The 22,308-nt window shown below is 36.2% G+C and overlaps 4 protein-coding genes across 5 annotated transcripts; all 4 read left to right on the top strand.

Moving 5' to 3' along the window:
• Positions 1-444: 444 nt before the first annotated feature.
• On the top strand, positions 445-3,961 carry LOC110634317 (F-box protein At5g49610). Its single transcript, XM_021783257.2, has 4 exons — positions 445-557; positions 1,092-1,213; positions 2,049-2,184; positions 2,626-3,961. Exons 3-4 carry the CDS (start codon positions 2,050-2,052, stop codon positions 3,733-3,735), a joined length of 1,245 nt encoding a protein of 414 aa, XP_021638949.1. The 5' UTR covers positions 445-557; positions 1,092-1,213; position 2,049; the 3' UTR covers positions 3,736-3,961.
• Positions 3,962-4,599: 638 nt separating this feature from the next.
• LOC110634319 (proline-rich receptor-like protein kinase PERK4) lies at positions 4,600-8,807 on the top strand. The gene is made up of 9 exons (XM_021783263.2): positions 4,600-4,860; positions 5,093-5,727; positions 5,923-6,459; positions 6,652-6,738; positions 6,842-6,912; positions 7,104-7,180; positions 7,712-7,856; positions 7,957-8,118; positions 8,257-8,807. The coding sequence occupies exons 2-9, from the start codon at positions 5,220-5,222 to the stop codon at positions 8,494-8,496; spliced, it is 1,827 nt and encodes a 608-aa protein (XP_021638955.1). The 5' UTR covers positions 4,600-4,860; positions 5,093-5,219; the 3' UTR covers positions 8,497-8,807.
• A 1,143-nt stretch (positions 8,808-9,950) lies between these two features.
• LOC110634324 (U1 small nuclear ribonucleoprotein 70 kDa) lies at positions 9,951-15,224 on the top strand. The gene is made up of 10 exons (XM_021783269.2): positions 9,951-10,256; positions 10,454-10,568; positions 10,662-10,741; positions 11,275-11,350; positions 11,451-11,515; positions 11,607-11,669; positions 13,002-13,083; positions 13,168-13,330; positions 13,773-13,844; positions 14,232-15,224. Exons 1-10 carry the CDS (start codon positions 10,158-10,160, stop codon positions 14,932-14,934), a joined length of 1,518 nt encoding a protein of 505 aa, XP_021638961.2. The 5' UTR covers positions 9,951-10,157; the 3' UTR covers positions 14,935-15,224.
• Positions 15,225-18,120: 2,896 nt separating this feature from the next.
• LOC110634325 (sulfite exporter TauE/SafE family protein 3) lies at positions 18,121-21,952 on the top strand. 2 transcript variants are annotated; one of them, XM_021783272.2, is made up of 12 exons: positions 18,121-18,561; positions 18,631-18,790; positions 18,961-19,161; positions 19,284-19,348; positions 19,440-19,479; positions 19,894-19,958; positions 20,037-20,123; positions 20,529-20,579; positions 20,898-21,119; positions 21,212-21,305; positions 21,381-21,521; positions 21,607-21,952. In XM_021783272.2, exons 1-12 carry the CDS (start codon positions 18,343-18,345, stop codon positions 21,684-21,686), a joined length of 1,425 nt encoding a protein of 474 aa, XP_021638964.2. In that variant the 5' UTR covers positions 18,121-18,342; the 3' UTR covers positions 21,687-21,952. The 2 variants fall into 2 exon arrangements, with proteins under 2 accessions (XP_021638964.2, XP_021638963.2); XM_021783271.2 differs by having other exon boundaries at positions 19,894-20,123.
• Positions 21,953-22,308: the final 356 nt, after the last annotated feature.

Raw genomic sequence — 22,308 nt, 5'->3', positions numbered from 1 at the left:
AAAAAAGAATATTCAAAAGTTAAAGTATAAAATTATATTTATTTTTTAAACCAATTAAATATATAATTTATTCTAATTAAAAGTTAAATTTAATATCTCATTGCCGTAAAGATGATTTCAATATTATTTAATTAAAATTCGTTGATAATATAAAATTTAATTTTTTATTTTTTTTGTTTATAATTAAAAAAAAAAACTGTTTAATTCTTGTTATTCAAGAAACATACGAGGACTAAAAATGTTATTGAATTAAATTTTACAAAATCCATATGCTTGGCAAGTCATTCAATGCCGCGTTATTCCACGCGCAAGAAACTTACAGTTTACGCTACATTGACCTTAATTATAAAAAAAAAAATAAAAAGTTTCCTTATTGGATCAATCGAAATCCGCCACGTATCACTTGGCTTATAAGTAGCCATTTCTTGTACCACGATCGACCTCGTACGTTATATGGTTCCTCTTCTTCTCTCTGAAACTGTGGACTCCTCTCGCTCAAAGTCTTTCTAGCGTTCAACCATTGATCGCACTTCTCTTTCTCTGTTTCAATTTCAAAGGTTCTCTTCCTTCTCTCGTGCCTGCATTATGATTCTTTCAATCCACTTTCTTTAATTTTCTCCCTGAATCTTTACGTATACTTTAAGTAATTATCTGTTTTCTTTTTCTCTTCCATTCTTTTGGAGTTGAATGTGAAATCTTTTATCTCTATGCTTGTGTTCGCGTTACTGTTTCAATGGGATTTGTATCCGTTATCTTGGCCTTCCAGAGGAAGAAATGGAAGAAGAACGAGGAAACCGAAATTTCTGTAAACAAGTATAGTGATCTTGTGAACGCTGAACAAAAGAACAAAGCGTAAATGTTGTACCATGCTTGCCAATTTGAAGCAGTTATCGCTCTTTAATTTGTTTCCATATTTTTTCATGGATTTTCGCAGCTTGGTAGAAGGGATGACAAATATATAATTCCGTTTATATTTTTATAATTATGAAACATCAATCAAGAATCTCTGATTTTATTTGCTTATCTTACTGGATTAGTTTCTTTAATTACTTATAGTTTCTTAAATTAATTCAGAATTTACTTTCTTGCAGAACAAGTTTCTTTGCCCATATAAAAAGACAAAGATAATTAGATTTGTGTTATTCCTTTTCTGGGGGGATTTTTAACACCCATTTTATATCTCTTGACGAGAGGAAGGGACAAAGAGAGAAAGGTATTTGATTTTCTAAATTTTCCATATTGTTCTTATTGATCCGTTACTACAGTTTTTTTTTTTTAACAATTTTTATTTTTTTTTTCTCTTCTTTTTTACCGTAGACATGGATATGCAAGTTGGAATGACCTTCTGTGGCAGTTGGTTCTGTTATTTTAATTTTGTTCTTGTTTTAAATTTTTTGCTCTCTCTCTAATAAATTAATTTTGGCTTTGTTTGTTTGTTCAGTTTGACATGAACTTATGATTGTATACCCTGTAATCTTGCCTATTTAAATGCATTTTCCCCCCGACAGTAGCAGAATTTTAGTTTTTTTGGTTGATATAGCAGGATTTTTATTCTTCCTACGGTGCTGGGGTATGATTATTTTAAACTTTTAACAAGATTTGGGCTTTATTTTGGACCACCTATTAGGGCCCTGACCCCGAATTCTATGAGACTTTTTCAGTAAAACCTTTGTAATTTGTAGGATTTGTGTATGAAGCATTTGATGCCTTTTTTTCCTTTGGATAATGGTTTGTTGATGACAATAAAATGTTTATGAAGTTCCATGCTTATAGCTATTGTCATTGCACCTGGAGCCTGAAAAGGTCGAAACAGATGAACTATTCAACTATGTCCCCTAGATATAGCTATTGTCTTTGTACAGACTTAGTGTTCACTTATCTTTTTAATGCATTCTTTGCTTCGTTCCTTGTGTATTGTTTAGTGTTCACTTACTTTTTAATGCATTCTTTGCTTCGTTCCTTGTGTATTGTTTTTACACATTTGAATCATATGCATGCGTAAGGTTCCCTTTTCCCCCTGAAACTGATTAGTTAATCTTCATTTGAAGGATGATGGCCAATTGTGACTATGAAGAGCTGGAAGAAATGGATGATGACCTGGAGGAAGATGTATTTTCACCAAACATACAACAATGGAAGAGTATGCCATTGCTGAACTCAGATGCCAAGGAAAGATATAATGATGTATGTTCTGGAATATTTATCACTAAATTCTATAATATTTGCAAACTTAGGTGCCATGTCGATGATAATGAGTAAGGAATGATAATTGATATTTTGCAAAAATGATGCCTTTTAATAGGTTTTCAATTGAGCTTGAAGCAGTTGTTTTACCTGCTGTGCATTGTTCTGATATATATACTTTCTTGAACCCTGCATGTCCTCCTGGTTATTGCGTACTGCTATTTATTTTTCATGGATACTGAAACAGAATTCTTTTTGCTGTGTTGGATTTCCTTGTACAAATTTTCATCATGATTGGTATAAGTAATTTGGTGTTATTTCGAAGTGCAAGTTTTTTTTATGATCCTTTGCATCTTAATCTGCAAATCGTCCTTGTAGTTGCCCTTTTTCTAACATTGTAATTTCCATGTCAATTGTACTTACAAATATGTTGCTCATCAGATTGCTGACCGAAGTCCAGAAGACTCTGCTAAATTTCCTAAGCACATAAAGCTGATGAAAAACACTGACATTGGAGATGTTATAAAAGAGCGAGCTCTTGCTTTCCTTCCAGCCAAGTCACTGTACAGGTTCAAAACCGTTTCAAAAGAGTGGGATCAGTGGATCAACAATCCATTTTTTGTTCACATGCAAACTACTCAATTCAAGGAAGTTTCTGGTCTTTTTTGTCAGCCCCCAGGTGAAAGTCCTTCCTTCATCTCACTTGATCCAACTGCTTTTGGCATTCCTAGTGAAGGCCTCAGTTTCTTGCCTGAACCCGTTGATATCAGAACCACTTGCAATGGATTGATCTGCTGTCAAGGCCGTGGTGGAGATCAAGCCTATTACATTTGCAACCCTGTGAACAAGGAATGGAGGATGCTGCCCAAGCCAAAATTGTATCACGGACCTCAAACAGCCATAGCACTAGCTTTCGAACCTGCTGTATTCAACTTTAACGCAAATTATGAGCTCATCTGCGTTGTCAATTTGCCTGATACTTCTGTTTTGTGTTTTGAGATATACTCCTCGAGGACAGACTCTTGGAGAATCAGTGAAACAGTATGCTTTGAGCTGAATTCTGTAGCATTGAATGGTGATGGATTCTACATGAAGGGATATGCCTATTGGGAAACCCAGTGTGATGCAATTTTGGCATTTGATGTTAAGTATGAAACTTATGGGATGTTCAGTCTCCCGCCTTGCAGAGAACCAACTGGTGCTTTGACAGAGATACGAGGGAATTTGTTCTACCTTATGCCCCGCAAACAAGATGAATGCTCAATTGAAGTCTACGGGGATATCAGTATGAGTCTGAAGCATGTGATTCCTCTTGATCCTAAAGCTCTGGGGAACACGGATGGGTTGTGCAGGGCTTTGTCTTTTGTGAATGATGACACATTTATCCTTGATCTTGAGGGGAAGATTATTGCTTATAATGCAACATCACATAAGGTGGAATGCCTGAGAAATGCAAGGAATTATGAAGGATTTGCAAAGTATCTGCCATATGTGAACAGCCTTGTAACTGTTTCCCGCCCGGTGTTTAGCAAATGGGAGGATGGCATCTAGCTGCAGCGTATGTAGAAACTATTTTCTACCTTAACATATTTTGTCAGTTTACTCCCAAAACCCGTTGAGAGGATTACTGACTTCCTAATATGATGTTTTTGGTTGTTCAAATTCAAAATTCTATGGAAGTTAACCTAAACGAACTTCCTTTTTGAGCTTGTAATTTCTTTCAACACCGGTGGTTCTGAATCAATGATCAAATGATATGAACTGGTTTTTTCTTCGATGTGCTATTGTTGTGTTTGTTCTATTTTGTGAATAAAAACTGCAGTGGACGTAATCTCTTTGTTTTGCAAGATATAAATTATGATAAACCAAAAGTAGAATACCAAAAGAGAAGTTGTGATATTTTTGTTTCTAGGGAATAAGCAAAGAGATTTTCCTGGTGTGGAAGATCATAATTGTATGTTCACCATGGCGCTATATATCAAATCACATTAGATTGCTCTGGTTTAGATGCTTGACCAATGAAAAGGTGCATGTTATCAAGCATTCCTTTATTGTCAGAAATAAACATTTGGTCTTAGTATAAATTTTCTATATGCTCTATCAGTTTGAAGCCGACGTTCAAAGTGAGGAAAGGAAAAATTCAACAAATTATTGAAAGCCTTATGATATTATCTCTACTATTTAAAATTAATTATCTTTATTATACATTTGTGGGATCTACTTTTCGATCTCATTTCTTGTCTTTATAGTCTTTTTGGTGAATTAAGATCATATTAAATTTTCATATATATGTAAATGTATATAAATAACAATGCTATTTTGGGGAAAACGAATAATTTTCTCATAAAGCCTCAACCCACCCACAGATTCAGGCCATTATCACCAAAGAAAATTAAGGGTTGTCATTCATTTTCAATGAGACAAAAAGCACAAGCACAGCCTTGAACTGGTAAAAGGTGTAACTGACTGAAAAACTATTCAAGGGAAGCTAAGACAAGAGGTTGAGAAGAAGAAAGAGAAACAAGAGAAAGAGAAGCTTCCATCCCATTCCCTCCTTTGTAGGAAGCCGAAGGGAATGACAACAGGGCTAGCTTCCGATTTCTAGAATGGGAATTTTACAATGCAACACTTTTTCCTTCTACTTTCTTTGAGATCCAACCCATCTTCTTCTTTCAGGTATCTATCTCTTCCTGGATATTATCTAGCATTCTCTATCAACTTTCAGCTCATAATCTATAGGACCCTTTACTGTATGGAAAATGGTGAAGCATAAACTAATGTTGGTGCCTTTTTAGGGACACAAAGGTGCTTGGAGGAGGACACAAGAATATATATAACTTAGAATTCTCATTTGATTTTCCTTGCTATAACTAGTTTACTTCTGATCATATATTGTGATTATTTCCAGGGGTTCTCATCTCTTGAGACCAGCAGTAAGGGGAGAGGTGGAGTTTTCCGGCTGGTTCTTAAACCGTGTGTTTCGACGCATATAACCTTTTGGCTGGCCGGAAGTCCTTCATGACATAAAGAAAAAAATGCCTTCATCCCCTGACAGTACTACTGCTGCTGCGTCACCAGATTCTGACTCTCCACCTTCACCACCTCCAACATCAGATTCATCATCTTCATCGCCGCCGCCACCTTCAACATCATCCCCGCCTGAGAGTTCTCCACCTCCCCCACCCAAATCAGATTCTCCTTCACCACCTCCTCCGCCATCAGATGCATCAGCACCTTCACCAACAAGTTCATCTTCACACCCACCTCCGCCACCACCATCTAATAATAGTAGCCACAGCACTTCTTCGCCACCTCCACCACCACATAAAATATTGTCACCCCCACCACCTCACAAATCATCATCATCATCTTCATCTTCCTCAGATGAAAGCGGCTTAAGTCAAGATCAGATAAAAATTATAGTTGGAGTATCCGTCGGGATTGGGTTATTGCTTGCTCTTCTGATCATCTGTGCAGCAACTATGTGCAGGAAGAAGAAGAGAAAGCATGAGCATACGCAATATTATGGAGACTATCAAGGAGGTAATGAAGGTGGTGGATCACATATATATACCTCTATGTGAAAAATCATTTTTTTCTTCGAACTCGTAAATTCTATAGTCGAGTACCTGAGTCAAAACTCATTAATTTATTCATATATTTTTTTATTAGTTTTGACATTTGGAATGGAAAATTTTCTGCTTTAATTAATGGAATTAAATTGGGTGCTATGCACAGGCGGTGATAAATATTACCAAAGCACAGTCCAGCAAAACTGGCACAATGGTCCCCACGGATCAGAGCACATCATGAAGCCATCTCAATCACCAGCACCAGGCGTTGGCTGGCATGGACCTCCTCCGCCTCCCCAGATGATGATGAGCGGCGAAATGATGAGCTCCAATTTCTCCGGTCCACACCGTCCTCCCTTGCCACCTCCGTCGCCAAATATTGCTCTTGGGTTCAACAAAAGTACCTTCACATACGATGAACTTGCAGCAGCTACAGGAGGGTTTGCTCAGGCCAATTTATTGGGTCAGGGTGGATTTGGTTTTGTGCACAAGGGTGTGTTGCCTAATGGAAAGGAAATTGCAGTTAAGAGTCTCAAGTCTGGTAGTGGACAAGGAGAGCGAGAATTCCAGGCTGAAGTTGAGATCATTAGCCGTGTCCATCACCGCCATCTAGTGTCCCTTGTTGGATATTGTATTGCTGGAGGGCAACGAATGTTGGTTTATGAATTTGTTCCCAATAACACCTTGGAACATCACCTCTATGGTAAGCTCCAAGTTTTACATCTGGATTTGAACTGCATACTTCCTATGATTATTACAAGGGCATCAGCTTGTCATGATTTAAATGCATACCAATATGTGCTCAGTTTATATTCTGGCCATTGATTATGGTATGTCACTCACCTACAAGGTATACCAATATAAGTTGCAATTGTTTTACTTCTCTTGGTTGCAGGGAAAGGTCTTCCGGTTATGGATTGGACAACAAGGCTCCGTATTGCGTTAGGCTCTGCCAAAGGGCTTGCTTATCTCCATGAAGATTGTGAGACATATTCCTGCCCAATTCCTTCTGTCTGTCAAGTCTCAAGTGACGAGAGAAGGCATATTTAATGTAGTTATATTTGTTTGTTGAAAATTGTGTGCAGGCCATCCTCGGATTATTCATCGTGATATCAAGGCTGCTAATATTCTCCTTGATTATAACTTTGAAGCCATGGTAAAACTTCTATTAGATTTGCACTCTGCATTGAAATTAAACAAGTCTTTACAAATGAAAGACAATTAATTTTTTTTTAAAAAATTAATTCCCACATTTTGCATTTTTGAAGTATGGAATTTAAGCAAATTTCCATTGCATCATTATATATAATTGGGGAATAGAGATTTATCATGTCCCTTTGCTTTCAGGTAGCTGATTTTGGATTGGCTAAGCTATCTTCTGACAATTATACTCATGTCTCAACTCGTGTCATGGGTACATTTGGGTAAACCACAATGAAGCATTTCTTTTCTATTTTTATATATGTGTTTATTTTCTATATCATAAAATTAAGCATTTAGACTATAAGACTATTAAAATTATAACTTTAAGAGTTTCTAATTCATGTTGTAGTTAAGAACTCCATTTAGTTGAAGTAAGTGAACCTTTAAACTAAGAATCTATATTAAGTTCCTAAATTTAAACTAAGCGCTTTATTTAGCAAGTGCATAAAAAATTTTTCAAAGAATATTGAAAACAAACTCCGATTCTAGACAAGAAATTGCATTAGAAGATTTAGAGAGATTAGAGTTTTGCCTAAAAAAAAAGAAGTTGGTTTACCTGACCTAATCCGACTAACAAAAATAGTCAAATCAAATTTTTAGTGTTCTTAAGATAAAGAAATAAGAAAGTTAAAAAAAAATCAAACACTGGATCAAACTTGTCATTAGTCCGATTCTGGATTTTAAAACACTGCCCAAAAGATGGAAAGCTGACAGGAATTCACACCCTGATATGATCCTTGATAATGATGCAGGTATTTGGCTCCAGAGTATGCATCAAGTGGGAAATTGACGGAGAAATCAGATGTTTTCTCATTTGGGGTCATGCTTTTGGAACTCATAACTGGAAAGAGACCTGTGGATCCTACAAACGCAATGGAAGATAGCTTAGTGGATTGGGTTTGTATTTTTTGTATTCTTACTTAATATTGACTACATTCAGCAGAACAACGTTCAAAAATATACATATACAAATATTCTTTGTGCATTCATTGAACAGGCTCGACCACTTCTAAATCGCTCCTTGGATGATGGCAACCATAGAGAGTTGGTCGATTTGCGGTTGGAGAATAACTTCAACCCTGAAGAGATGCAGCGCATGGTTGCCTGTGCTGCTGCCAGCATTCGCCATTCTGCAAGAAAGCGCCCAAAAATGAGTCAGGTATTCCAAATATACTTCGTCATTGAGTTAGCTCCAGTAGTTGAATGCCTGCTTGTATTCATAGTTCATGTCGGACGTCAGGACTTTAAATTTATACTACTTTTTAACCATCCTAATGAGATTAATACAATTATACAGATAGTACGTGCCCTGGAAGGGGATGTTTCACTGGATGATTTAAACGAGGGAGCGAAACCTGGCCACAGTACTGTGTTCGGTAGTGCAAATGGAAGCTCTGACTACGATGCAAGTTCATATAATGCAGATATGAAGAAGTTTAGGCAAGTGGCATTGTCAAGCCAAGAATTTGGGAGCAGTGAAATTGGAACTCCAAGCACCGACTCCAGAGAGATGTCCCCTGTAGGTCGCAAGAACTAATTTATGAGCAGCAGGCAGCAACATAAGCACATGCACCAAAGACTTAGACAAAGCTTGAATGCCCAAGTATTGGCCATTTTGGAGGTTAAGAACAACAAATATATGCATGACATTATCTCACCATTGTTTTTAATTCATTTGTTGATTTGGAACTTGTGTTTGTTCAAAGGGTTTAACTTAGAAAATGGAGATTGAAAATATAAGGACCAAGATCGCACGCTCTGGATCTTTCAGTAATGGAATTGCTATTTTTCTTTCATTTTGTAAGTTGTAGCATTCATAATTCCATGGACTTCAAGTTCAGGGGCAAATTCAGCTTCTATTGTGAACATGAGTTGTTTGTGTTATTACGTACACCTTGTAGAAACTTTTTAAATGAACCTTTTTCATCCTTCGGTCTTATCATGTTAAACCCAATTCATTCTTATTGCTTTCAAAAGATGATGTTCAAATTTGACAATAAATGACACAAACGTCACTCATAGTTTAAATTAAATTTTGTTTATTGTGTAAACTGAGATTATTGGAATGCTTACATCCTATAGCTTCACTTGTAGAATTACTCTAAAATTTGACTCAATAGAGGTGTGGTGAAATTCTCTTTAAATGTGTAGCTATAGGCTTAATGGGAGCAATAGTTCCTAGTATGGGTGTGGAATAACTTGCATATCTCCCATTTTAAGTTCATTCTACCTGATGCAATTCAAGAAAATTATCGTTTCAAAATTCCAAATCTCAACTTTAATAGCTGCAAGAATCATCATCACATTATATCAACTTTAATATGCATCAAGCATACTATTGATCTCAATTAGGGGTGCATTATTCGGTTATAATCAAATAGTCGATTCGAATCGATGAAATTTAATTATTTTAATAAGGGTAAATTTAGTTCAATTGGATTGATAACTCCAAAAATTTTCAATTATTGATTTGGTTAGTTTTAATTTATTAATCAAAGTAACTAAATATATTAATTATATTTTTATTTATAATATATTATTTATAAAGATTATTTTATAATTTTATTAATAATATTTAATTTGTAATTATTCTTTAATTAATAAATCATGCATATTATTTTTATAAGTAAAAAAAGTTTAAAAATGTATTTTTATTAATATATTATTAATTAATAATATAATATATATATATATATTTTAATTCAATTACAAATAGATAATTCACCGAATATTTTTAGTTTTGATTAAATTTAAAATTTTTCAATTTCGATTTGATTTAATTAATACAAAAAAAAGTGAATTAAAATTTTATTTAGCTTAAAATTCACTTCTATTCCATTAATCAAATGCTAATCTTAATTCCAATAACTAATAAATGATAAAATCTTAATTTAAATTTTTTTTAATTATCTTATTTATTTAAGTTTTCTATTATTTTTAAATATTAATTTAAATTATGTTTGTCTAAATATAGAATTAAATAAAATCATAAAGAAATTTTTGGAAGAATCTGGCCTGCTGCTTATTATTGCAATCCTTAGCGGGTAGCTTTTGTGCCTGATGCTCCATTGAATCACAAAAGCTTTGATCCAAGTATAATGCCCAAATCGATGCATTTTGTCTGCTTAAGCTGATCTTTCCAATTACTCCATTCTCACAAAACAACATAAACCCTAGCTAGCGTTAGATCTCATCACCATGGGTGACTACAACGACGCCTTCATGCGCAACCAAAACGTAGCCGTTCGTGGCACCACCAAGGGCCAGAACCGCGCCAATGTTCTCCAGCTCAAACTGGTCTGTGCCATAATGTTTTATCTTTTTATCTTCTTTTTAAGAATTAGAATAGTGGAATCCTAGGTTTTCACCTTAGGTTTATGGTGTCTATATCTTCATTTGTTTGTGGTTCTTAAATGTTGCGTGGATGGAGGGGTTTTGTGATTGATGATTGGGAAAATCGTCTGAATTCGAATTCAATTTTCTTTGTTTTGTAGATTGGGCAAAGCCACCCGACGGGTTTAACAGCTAATCTGTTGAAGCTATTTGAGCCTCGACCTCCACTGGAGTATAAACCCCCTCCAGAGAAGAGAAAATGCCCACCATACAATGGTATAAAGTTATTTTGTTTTATACATATTCTTGAAGGTTTTCCCTTTGTTTGATGTTTATCAATTTCTAATTCATTTATGTTGTACATCTTAGGCATGGCGCAGTTTGTGAGTCTGTTTGCTGAGCCTGGGGATCCTGAATATGCTCCATCGGTTCAGAAAGCTGAAATTCCTGTAGGTTTCCTTTGCCTGAGGACATCACTTCTTTAATGCTTCTTCTAATATAGATTCCTTAGTTTTTGTTTTCAATTGAAGATTTTAACCTGTGGTTTTTGAATGTTCACTTGATTATATGTGTTATATTACTTTCAGTTTTTTGTTTGCTGATGCAAAATATACATTTGGAGCATAAAATTGATTGTTATGGCATGGTGGTGGGAACAGAGAACTAATAGATAATCGGACCTCATTATTGGCACATATCACTTAAAGTGGTCCTGATAATGCATTTCTATATTATTCTCAATTACACACATAAGCACACAGATAAAAGGGTTGAGTTTAACTCCGAATATAGTCTTAACTTTGCAGATCATGATCTTCAAGATAGTGCAGTTTATTTTAATACCTGCTATATTTTTTTTTTTGTAATTTGGCACTTCTCTCTCTCTCTCTCTCTCTCTCTCTCTCTCTCTCTCTCTCTCTCTCTCATTTAGGATGGCCCAGTTTTGTGTTCCATAAACTTTATTGCTTTCTAATGGATCCAGGCACAAAGAAGGGCTAGAATTCACAAATTACGACTTGAGAAAGGTGCAGAGAAGGCTGCTAAGGAGCTTCAGATATGTAAGATTGGCTTTCTCGCTATTATTTATTAGAAAATTAGAATTAGTTATTATTATTTATGCTAGAGTGTAATATTCTTGTATCCTTGTTGCTAATACAGATGATCCGAATAATGACCCAAATATTTCAGGAGATCCATACAAGACATTGTTTGTTGCTAGGCTTGTAAGTGCTATTGTCCCATTCTTGATTAATTTTCAGGTGTACAAAAAATATTCTGTTGGAATGACTACTTTTTCATATTATCTTCTTGCAGAATTATGAGACAACTGAGAGTAGAATTAAAAGGGAGTTTGAGTCTCATGGACCAATAAAACGGGTAGGTATTTTCAAGTGTACCCAAGCGGATTTGGTAAGAGGTTATGCGGTGATATTATCTAAATGGTTCAGAATTTGCTTTTTTCCCCCTTTCCAAATTCTGGTTTTTGAAAATCTTTAATTTCACGCCTTCTATTCTCAATGTTTTGAACTTAATAAAAGATTTTCGAGGCACTAAAGTTTCTCCTAATTATCTGCCTGTATTTTGCTAATATTCCTTAGTTGAACCTATGATAACTCAGCATTAAAGCTTTTGCTGCTTGGTAAGATTACTTTTAAAAGCCCTTTTAACCAAACTTTTGAATTCAGTAGAGTATCACAGTTTCAACAGTTCTGCATTGGTGGTAAGTGTAATTAGTTATGTGTAGTGCATCTTCAGCGTCTATTGAAAGGGAGAATGATAATGTTGAGCATCTACCTGTTGTGTAGTATCATTGGAGTATGCAAATAATAGCAGAGATATCACAGCCTATTTACTGGTAAAGGCTTTGGTTTGTTCCGCTGATCCTTTGATTACTCTGCTTTAAATTTAGTTTGGTTTAGAAATCATCATTGGATTTTTGGTTGGGGGGGGGGGGGGTGTGTGGGGGGGTGTGGGTGTTGTTCCGTTTCTAGGTATTTTATTTAGTATTAAGATTCTTCATGTTAAGAGATCCCTAGTAAGGAGGCTGTTTGTTCTGTTCTATGAATAGAAATTTTTCTTCCCCTTTTCCTTACTATCCAATTCCAATGATGTTCTTCATCCTGCCAGCAAAGCTGTTAAATTAAGTTGAGCAGAGCAGTGATTTACTGTGCCATTTGGCCTTATTTTCAAGCTACAAAAGGAGATTGGCATCTGTTCTTTTCCATGCAATGGGTAAAACATGTTGGGAGTATTAGCATTTCTTTCTCCTTGTTTGAGTTTTTTTGTAATGCATTTCCCTGCTACTAAAAATTTTATTTTTGGCTCCAAAGGCTGTCAAAACATATCAGCAGTTGAGAAGATGTCCCGGTATTTGCTACTTTATTTATAACTATATTTTATTCTTTAAAACATGCGTTCCCTGGTAAGGGGATATTAGTCTGTTCAAGAATTGGTAAATTTGCCACAAAGTATCAGTTTTTCTGCAACTCTAGCACTGGTGGTGATGGATCTCGCGATTGGAAGCCCTGTGATTAAAAGGTGAGCACGGCTAATGAGGCATATTGCCTGTCTGCCGTGCCATTTAGGTTATTTTATACTTAAGAGTTGTCCCTTAGTTCTACAAATTGAATAGCAAAGATTATGATATCATTAAAAAAATAGCTGACCCATAAACGCACTTTATTTATTCTTCTGGTTTGAGCATTGCAGGTCCGACTGATAACTGATAAAGTGACGAATAAACCTAGAGGCTATGCTTTCATTGAATACATGCATACTCGAGACATGAAAGGTTTGATTTTATAAATTGGACCTATTAATGTTTGTTGATATACTTTTCCATGTTTCCCTAACCAGTAGTTGTTTGCATGTCCAGCTGCATATAAGCAAGCTGATGGGTGGAAGCTTGATGACAGAAGGGTACTTGTGGATGTTGAGCGGGGTAGAACTGTACCCAATTGGCGGCCTCGCAGACTAGGTGGTGGACTTGGAACTACACGGGTGGGGGGTGAAGAAGTTAATCAGAGATATTCTGGGAGGTAATTTCTCTGATGTATTGCACTTTTCACAAATTGTTGCATTTGTGGATGCTTAAACTCCACTGATTTTTTGACATAATCATTTTGTTTCTGCTGTTGCCTTTTTTCCTGGAAGCGGTAACCATCATTTTAAAAAATTTTTTGAATGCAAGGAGTGTCTGGTGTCTGTAGTTGTGTAGATGGATTTATGTTCTTATTTGAGTTGGTGGAATATACTTAGATATTGGAATTATGTACGTTAGGATAATACATTATTTATTCTAGGCTTGAGGCTGTTTAACATCCTTTGATGAGCTTGAGTAGCTATTTACTGAGCATGAGTAGTTGAGTTGCCTTAATGTTAAAGATTGAACATACATCATGTAAAATGACAATGTTTGTTTGGCTTGGAATTTGATGAATTGTCACTCTGGGAAAAGCTAACACGCTTAACTTTCATCAGAGAGCTACAGCAATCAGGAGGATCATTCCGATCTGAGGAGCCAAGGGTGCGAGAAGATCGTCACAGCGAACGGTGAGTTTTTCATTTTTCCTTCCATCCCACACAGCCCTCCTTCATCCCCTTGGTGTTCTTTCTCTGTTTGCCTATACTTATCACTTGTTTATTTGAAGGTTGAATAGCTTAACAAAGTCTATGCCATCAAACTGGTGTTTCAGCATAAATTTTTTCTGTTGTGTGTTCTAGTTGTTAGATGAGCAATTTCGCATTCACCTGTTTACAGTGTCGTGTTCCTACTTATAAAATTATAATTTATTCAAGGAAGTCTGGATTGTGGACATAAAGTTGTTCTAAGTCTTCGTTGTTTGGTAGTTTCATTAGAGTGTGTGTTATACTTGATTGATATGTGTTATGCTGCATGTGTGAATATGATTGATACATTTCTGTACATATTTATCTCAGGGATAGGGAAAAATCTCGTGAAAGAGGAAGAGACAGAGAGAGGGAACGGGAGAGATCTCATGAGCGCTCCCATGACAAACCAAGGGACCGTGACCATAGAGAAGATAGGCACCACAGAGATCGTGATAGGGAGAAGGACTGGGAGAGGGAGAGAGAACGTGGATGGGACAGGGATCGCGATCGTGACCGGGACCGTGCACGTGGTCGTGGTCGTGATCGAGGCCGGGACCGTGGTCGCGAGTATGGCCGGGACCGTGACAGAGACAATGGTAGGGAACATGATCGTGATCGCCCTCGTGAGAGGGATTATGAAGTTGGTGACCATGGTCGTGGGCGTTCCCATGATAGAGAATCTAATTATGATCATGTTGATTCAAAACATGAGAGGGATCGCCGTGCTGAAAGGGACTATGATCATGCTGAGCCAGAGGATGACCGTGGTTGGTATGAACAATCTGAGCAAGAGCATAGGCAGCCAGATGCCGAGCATGATCGGCGTTATGATCATTATGAAGATCACCGAAGTAGGAAACAAAATGATCATATGGATGTTCAAGGTGACCATGACCGCTATGATCATGATCAGGATCGTTATGATCGGATGGATGACGATGATTATTATCATGAAGCATCTGAATCACATCAAAGAGAGCATGAATATCGGCGCTCAAAGAGGTCACTTTCCCAGGACTATGATAACTGAAGGTGCACGTTTGCTGTAATCAGCTGTTGTGCTTTGCCTGTAAGGTCACTGAGGATAACTGAAGCCCTTTTTGCTATATTGCTCTTTGCCTTTCCTGCCTGATTTGGTTTGAATTATGTGAATTAGTGTAGGTGTGTGTTTGATTAAAAGCCAGAGTGGCTTGTTTTCTCTACTTTAAATATTGCTGTTGGACTTCCATTTTATGTACAAGTTAATAGTATTCAAGGATATTTGATTGTTTTGCTGGATTTTGTTCCTAAATCTGAAATGATCCGGATATTTGCCTTGCTTGGCTTCTGTTCCCTGATTGCAATATCATCTTGTGCTGTAATAAGATTTGATCAATTTAATTGGTGGCCGCATGACAAGATTCTACCTTGGGCACTGAGGTAACCATACAATTTGCAAGAATGTATATGGTGCTAAATCCCAGTAATTGCGGGGGTTTCCTTTGGAAGTAATAGATTGTAGTTGATTTTCGTTTAATGCTGTTTGTTTAGAAGTTTTTGTGTGTAGATGGTTACTTTCATCAAGGGATACAAGGACTTCTTCTGTGTTGGACTGGGTGATTTTCATTGTTGAAAAGTCCAACTGGGCTGCCTTTGCTGTGAGCAAGTACTCGTGTGGGGTCGCATAAGAACTTGTTGAATACATATCCATGTCTTGTCTGCTTCTACTCGGTATGCGAAGTCCTTGCCAAAAACCCATTTAGGCTCTTCAACTTTATCTCGAATGTCAGTTGAATCTCTGTACTTCATTTAATCAAACCCTGTATATAACATTCGCACGGTTATGGTATGGAACCCGAGTAATCGTTGCCAACCTTAGGATTAAAGTTTCCTTTTTGCTTCCTCTTTCTTCTCCTTCAAAACCCTCCTCTCCCTTCCATCGTTTGCCTTCATTTGTGAAATATTCCCGCCTGCAGTGCAAAGAAAGGATAGAAATGGACAGCAAAGATATAGAAAGCCACAATAAAGCATTCAAGATCAAAATCTTCCCACACACTGGTTCTCAATTTCCATGGGTTCTTCGTTCTCCTCAAATTCCCAAGTTTCTAAATCAATTATTCACAAAGATTTTCCCCTTGTACGTTGTATTTTACAGGATCCCAATCGCTGCTTTGTCCTTTTTTCTAAGTAGTGCAGAAAATATGGTAGTTTATTGCTATTAGCAATTTATTCCATGCCCACCCATGTTTGATACTTAGTACCAGTAAATGAGGATGAGAAGCTACCAACTCTTCTCCACCGAATTAAGTCCAATTTATTTTGACCAACATTTTTTTTTTTCAGCCAAAAAGACAGATTATAACAAAACAACCCCACTTGACAACATATGATCCTAATTCAGCAATCAATGGTCATCTAATCCTATGGCTACGAATAAGCCACAACTGAAATATCTTTCACTATAGTAAAAAAACTAGAAATTCCTATGTGCCTACTGCCTTGTAATGGCGATATCACAATGCAACCGACGTACCAAGCTTCCGTCCTTGTTCCTGATGAGGTATGTACACACTGATGTATATGGTAAATTGTAAAATATACTCGGCGCATGTGCTTTTGAGGAAAAATTGAATGGTCTATTTGACTTTCGGGAAAAAAAAAAGGATGGACCATGCAAATCCTAATCTAACCATTGAACCATTCGCAAATTCTCAGAATGGTCGTTTCACTTTCGCAAATTTTGGTGGTTCTTGCAAATTGCTTGCATGATTTGATGAACATTCAAATCCAGGAGCGAAGAACGGACAGCAAATCTGAGCCACTAATCAAATCTGTACGGCTACAGCAGAAATTAGATAGCATCAACAAAAGGAGGATGCTATATGAATTTGTATGCAAGTGAAGAAGAAGAAGCCAATAAATATTCAAGAGCTATGAAGTTTCTTAGCTATGTTCCATAAAACCACTTCCTGCATTCCTGCTTTCTTTTTATGTTTTGGCGTTTTGTTGCTCTTCAGACCGTACAGTCTCTGACACTCTTCAGTAACTTTTATGCTGCTTCTTGGAAATTTCCTCCTACTTATTATCTTTTCTACAGTACATTGTTACTTTGATGGGCCTTTCATCCAACAATGCTTGATTAAGAAATGACAGATGAGAAGATTGCTGTTGGAATGGCATTGGAATGCTCCTCACATAAATCTTATTTTTCAAGTTAATTGGAATTGGCTATATCCAACGAGAGAATTCTAATTTAAATGTCTCAAATCTAGTTTGTATAGAAGAAAAGATTATGAACCAATGCGTTCAATGTTTCTCAAAGTCTTGGAAGAAGCAATGAAACTTCCATCATAAGAACAGGTGAAGAAATTGCCATCTCATACAGCATAAGCTAAAATGAAAAATTGTTTAGTTCAACGCTACATGGGATTCGCAATTTGTGGGAATCTATGCAGATAAATCATTTAATAACTTTTTTTTTTCTTTTAGATCTTACAATGCATAAACAATATTGATATCATGTACTACATTACATGCAAGAGCAACAATGTCGACTATAGAAATGAGAACATAAAATATGGAGTAATTGACATAACAGTGGTAGTGGCAGAGGTATACTTGCTAAGATATTAGTAACCCTGCATAGGATAGGAATACAATGGGTTCGAGTAGTGCTTAACAACCCGATCGAGTTTCTTGATTTTAGAGTAATCAACCAATTAATTCCTCCTAATCTTGATTTTAGAGTTAGTTCATGATTGAAAAAGTACTACTAGAATAATAATATCTGCATCATTTGGGTTATAGGAGCCAAATCTAAACCTGCTGAATCATTGCATGAAGAGGGATTAAGAGTATATTTGATATTATTGTTTTAACTAATTAATTAGAATATATTAAAATTAAATTTAATAAGTTTTAATTATAAATTATCTTTTTATAATTAATTTTAACTGAGTTTTATATTCGATACTTTACAGCCTTGAAAATATATTACTAAATTAAACTTTATTCATAGTTATAAAAATTTTAAAACAATTAAATAATTTTTTTCGAAAGACACTTTTTAAATAAAACATAAAATTATATATATATTTTTTTATAATTAGGTTTAAAACTTGCCGGATGAAGCCAACATGCAAAACAGTATTTTTTTTTTTTTTTTTCAAATTTCACCTTGGTTCCATTCACGGCCACTTAGGTAATCTCATCCATTTAAATTAGAAAATATAAATAAATCAGGGAAGAGAGAAAATAACAAAGAGAATTGTATATATGTAGACGCTACCCTGAGTACTTCCTTATTTGCAAGCTTGTACTCCCATTGCTCATACCGGGGGAAGAGATTGAGAGAGAGAGCAGGCTAATCGAAAAGCAAACAATTACAGTGAAAGCCATCATTGCACGTCATAGAACCACTCCATCTCCCACTTCTTTCAACATTCTCACGGGCCAAAAAATGGAGCTCAATAAGCTGCAGAGAGCTTCAACAATAGCAGCATTAGCGTTATCCATTGGTCTAGTCATGATGGGCAATTTCACTAGTGCAGAGAGACTACTGAAGGAGCAAAAACCACAATATTTGGTTGAGAAAGAAATGAGCAAGCCTGATCTTCTAGTGAAAATGTCTCATTTTCTCTGGCAGAGTGACAAGACTTCTTATGAGCCTGTTTGGCCTGTGAGTTCTTGCTGTATTCTCTTGTTTTGATTATCTAATAACTTCTAAATTTGCTGGTTGCCTAAACAGGAGATGAAGCTTGGTTGGAAAATCGTGGTAGGATCAATAATTGGATTCTTCGGTGCAGCATTGGGTAGCGTTGGTGGAGTTGGAGGTGGTGGAATTTTTGTGCCAATGCTTGCCTTAATCATTGGCTTTGATCCCAAGTCCTCTACTGCCATTTCCAAGTGTATCAACTTCTACCAGAACACACTTACCTTTACTTGAATTATTTATTTATTTTTTCACTTGAAGGCCCAGAAGGCCTAAGCTAAGCAAACGGATTGTCCTCTCACATGTCATGAAACCACTCAACCCCTTTAGCGATGTGTGCTAAGAGCTGTGATTTCTTGATTGCAGGTATGATAATGGGTGCCGCAGGATCCACAGTATATTACAATCTGAGACTCAGGCACCCAACACTGGACATTCCCCTCATAGACTATGATCTGGCATTGCTTTTTCAACCCATGCTTATGCTAGGAATCAGCATTGGAGTAGCTTTCAATGTCATGTTTGCTGATTGGATGGTCACTGTTCTGCTTATCATTCTCTTCATTGGTAAAAGCAATATTAATTAAGACATTTCCTGAACAATCCATTTTCTCATTAAACAGACGACATTTGGGAATTAGGACAAAATGAAGGATATATGATGACCAATCTCTCTAAACTCATGACAGGTACATCAACCAAAGCTTTATTCAAAGGCATAGATACATGGAAGAAGGAGACAATGATGAAGAAGGTAAAAGTTCTCCTCTTATTGATTCCTGAGTTTTTGGTGATCTATTCCATATTTGTTTGCTTATTGGTTCATGATTCCGGTTGACATTCAGGAAGCAGCCAAGCAATTGGAATCAGAGTCCAAACCAGGTGGTAAGTGTCTCATGATCACTTCCATGCATAATTTTTCCTTCCAAAATAGCTAGCTTCTTAAAATTTAAAATAAGAAATTGACAGGCAGGATTAAAAAATGTAGTCTACAAGCTTTTTTCCCAATATCTTGGCCTGCTACACAAACCAGCTAAATCAATTTCAAGAATTAAATTCAAAAGCTTGTCAATATATGATTTAAATCAGAATTCAAATTTATTTCTAGGAAGATTTGGGAATTCATGATTGAATGATCTCTTATCAGACAAAAAATTCTCCTAATGAAAATGTTCACAAATTGCTAGAATATCATATATATTCGTATCAATCTTAGTTTTGATTCTGTAGTACAAATTATAAAGCACTTGCTTTAATAACCTGAAAGTAAGTTTTGTCAACTCAATCAACAATTTTCAGATGGTGAGGGACAAGATTACAAACCCCTGCCAAGCGGTCCATCTGCACTCCCAGATGAAGATGATGTGAGTCCAAGAAAATTGCTTACAGCAATGCTGTTTCAACAAGTCATAATCACAGTTGTTTCTTGTTTCTTTATCCAGGTCCCCCTATTGCAAAATATTTACTGGAAAGAGGCAGCACTTCTGGTGTATGTATGGCTGGGCTTTCTAGCCGTTCAAATTGTTAAGGTGAACTATTACATTCCTTTTTTTTTTCTTTAGCTGTTTAAATCTATTATTGTCCGAATTAAGACTTAAAAACCTGAAGCAAGATGCATGCAGTACACAGAAGGATCTTCCCTTGAAAGCATGGAAGAAGCCAAAGGAGCCTACATGTCTTTCTTTAATCCATTTGCCAATTGCCATATCAATATGTGTGGTTGACAGATATTTATTCATAACTAGTTTCCTATCAACCTTAGCTTCTGGGACTAGTGATAGATTAATTGTAACATTACAGACCCATCTCTTAGCAGCTTAAGCTTCTGGGACTGGTGGTAAACCAATTATTTTAAGCTTTAATCACTTGACAATCACTATATAATTGCCCACAAGTTTACTGATCATGTTGCTTATATGTATATCTGTTTGCAGTCATACGTTAAAACGTGCTCCATCACGTACTGGGTTCTGAACGCTTTGCAGGTCAGTTCTGAAACCTGATACCAACATTTCTTGTCAAATGAACGAAGATAATATTGCTAGTGCCTCAAAGGAGAGTGCCTGGTTAAAAATAATCCCTTGACACAAAGAAGTAAGAACATGACAATAGTGGCTTATAAACCAAAAATTAGATATAATTCAATAATGAATTTTTCTGAAATTGGATGGCAGCAAAAAATTACACTACAACTGCTAGGCTTCTAGAAAAAAAGAGGGACCAAAAATTGTGGACTGTTGTAAAATTACTCTAAAATTGTCTCGAGGTGGAAGAGTTCAAAGTAACAGTTTAGTATTGTTCAGGTACCAATTGCTTTCTCAGTTACACTTTTTGAAGCCATATGCTTGCGCAAAGGAACCAGGGTTATAGCATCCAAAGGAAAGGAAGTCACAAACTGGAAGTTTCTTCAAATTTTGCTTTACTGTTCATGTGGGATAGTGGCTGGAATGGTGGGCGGACTACTAGGACTAGGAGGTGGCTTCATCTTGGGACCTCTTTTCCTTGAATTGGGAATTCCTCCTCAGGTACATGCATATCAATAGAAACTCTTCAAAAAAAAAAAAAAATTCACAGAAACATTACCAGGTCTAATTTTTGTAATGAAACCCTTTTTCAGGTTGCAAGTGCAACATCAACCTTTGCAATGGTATTCTCATCTTCAATGTCAGTTGTACAGTACTACCTTCTCAACCGTTTTCCGGTAAATTATGGTAAGTGAAAGTAACAAGAAGATTACTTATTCTGAAATCAAACTCAAACTAACCTTGTGCAATTTTTTGCTGCAGCTAGTTATTTTACTTTAATTGCAACAATTGCTGCCTTGGCCGGTCAGCACGTAGTCAGAAGGATTATTGCTCTCCTTGGAAGAACATCAATAATCATCTTCACATTGGCTTTGACAATTTTTGTGAGCGCAATCAGCTTAGGTAAAAGTATTTCCAGAGTCTCATTTTTATTTTCAAGAGAATATAATGTGGGGTTAGTAAGCTTTGCCACTGGATGATGGTGCAGGTGGAGTGGGCATAGCAGACATGGTTGAAAAGCTGGAGAATGAAGAATACATGGGATTTCAAAATCTTTGTCACCAGTAAATAAATAGTATAATAGTAGCAGAGTGAGATTTTTCTAAGCAGAAGACGGCTAAATCCACACCATAAACTGCTTCCATATTCTTCAATTTCTCCATTTATTTTCAAGTAAAGATATATGTCACTGAACTGTATGTACAAGTATCAGCTAAAACTTTTCTAGCTGAGCTATTCTTCAGGTTTTTCTCTTGCATCTTATTAGTTATGTTTCTTCTATAAAAAATTTTTGCAAACAATGCTGAATATATATGTTGTCATTCGTTGTTCTACTTTTGAACTTGCTTTCTTCCTCGACTGTTCACTGTTGTAATGTTGCTCCACTATGCTTGCTGACAACAGAAGATGCTTTATAATACTTAATTGACAGGCTTCGCTTGTTTTTGTTGGATTTGAAGGAAGAAAAACTAAGAACATATTTATGCTATAACAAGTAGAAGAGAAAAGACATAAATTCATTACTAAAAGCAGAGGATTTACAAACACAAATTTAAAGCTTTTTTCTTTCTTTTCTTCCTCATTTTGCTAGCTCTATCAAAACACTCTTTCTAGCCCTCTCAAGTTTTCTCTGCACACTCTCTATTTCTATCAGCAGGTCTCTCACTCTTTCCAGCAGCAGCACTCTCTC

This window comes from Hevea brasiliensis, chromosome 16 (genome assembly GCF_030052815.1).
Source record: "Hevea brasiliensis isolate MT/VB/25A 57/8 chromosome 16, ASM3005281v1, whole genome shotgun sequence".
Classification (NCBI taxonomy): domain Eukaryota; kingdom Viridiplantae; phylum Streptophyta; class Magnoliopsida; order Malpighiales; family Euphorbiaceae; genus Hevea; species Hevea brasiliensis.
This window is presented reverse-complemented; position numbering and strand designations above follow the sequence as displayed.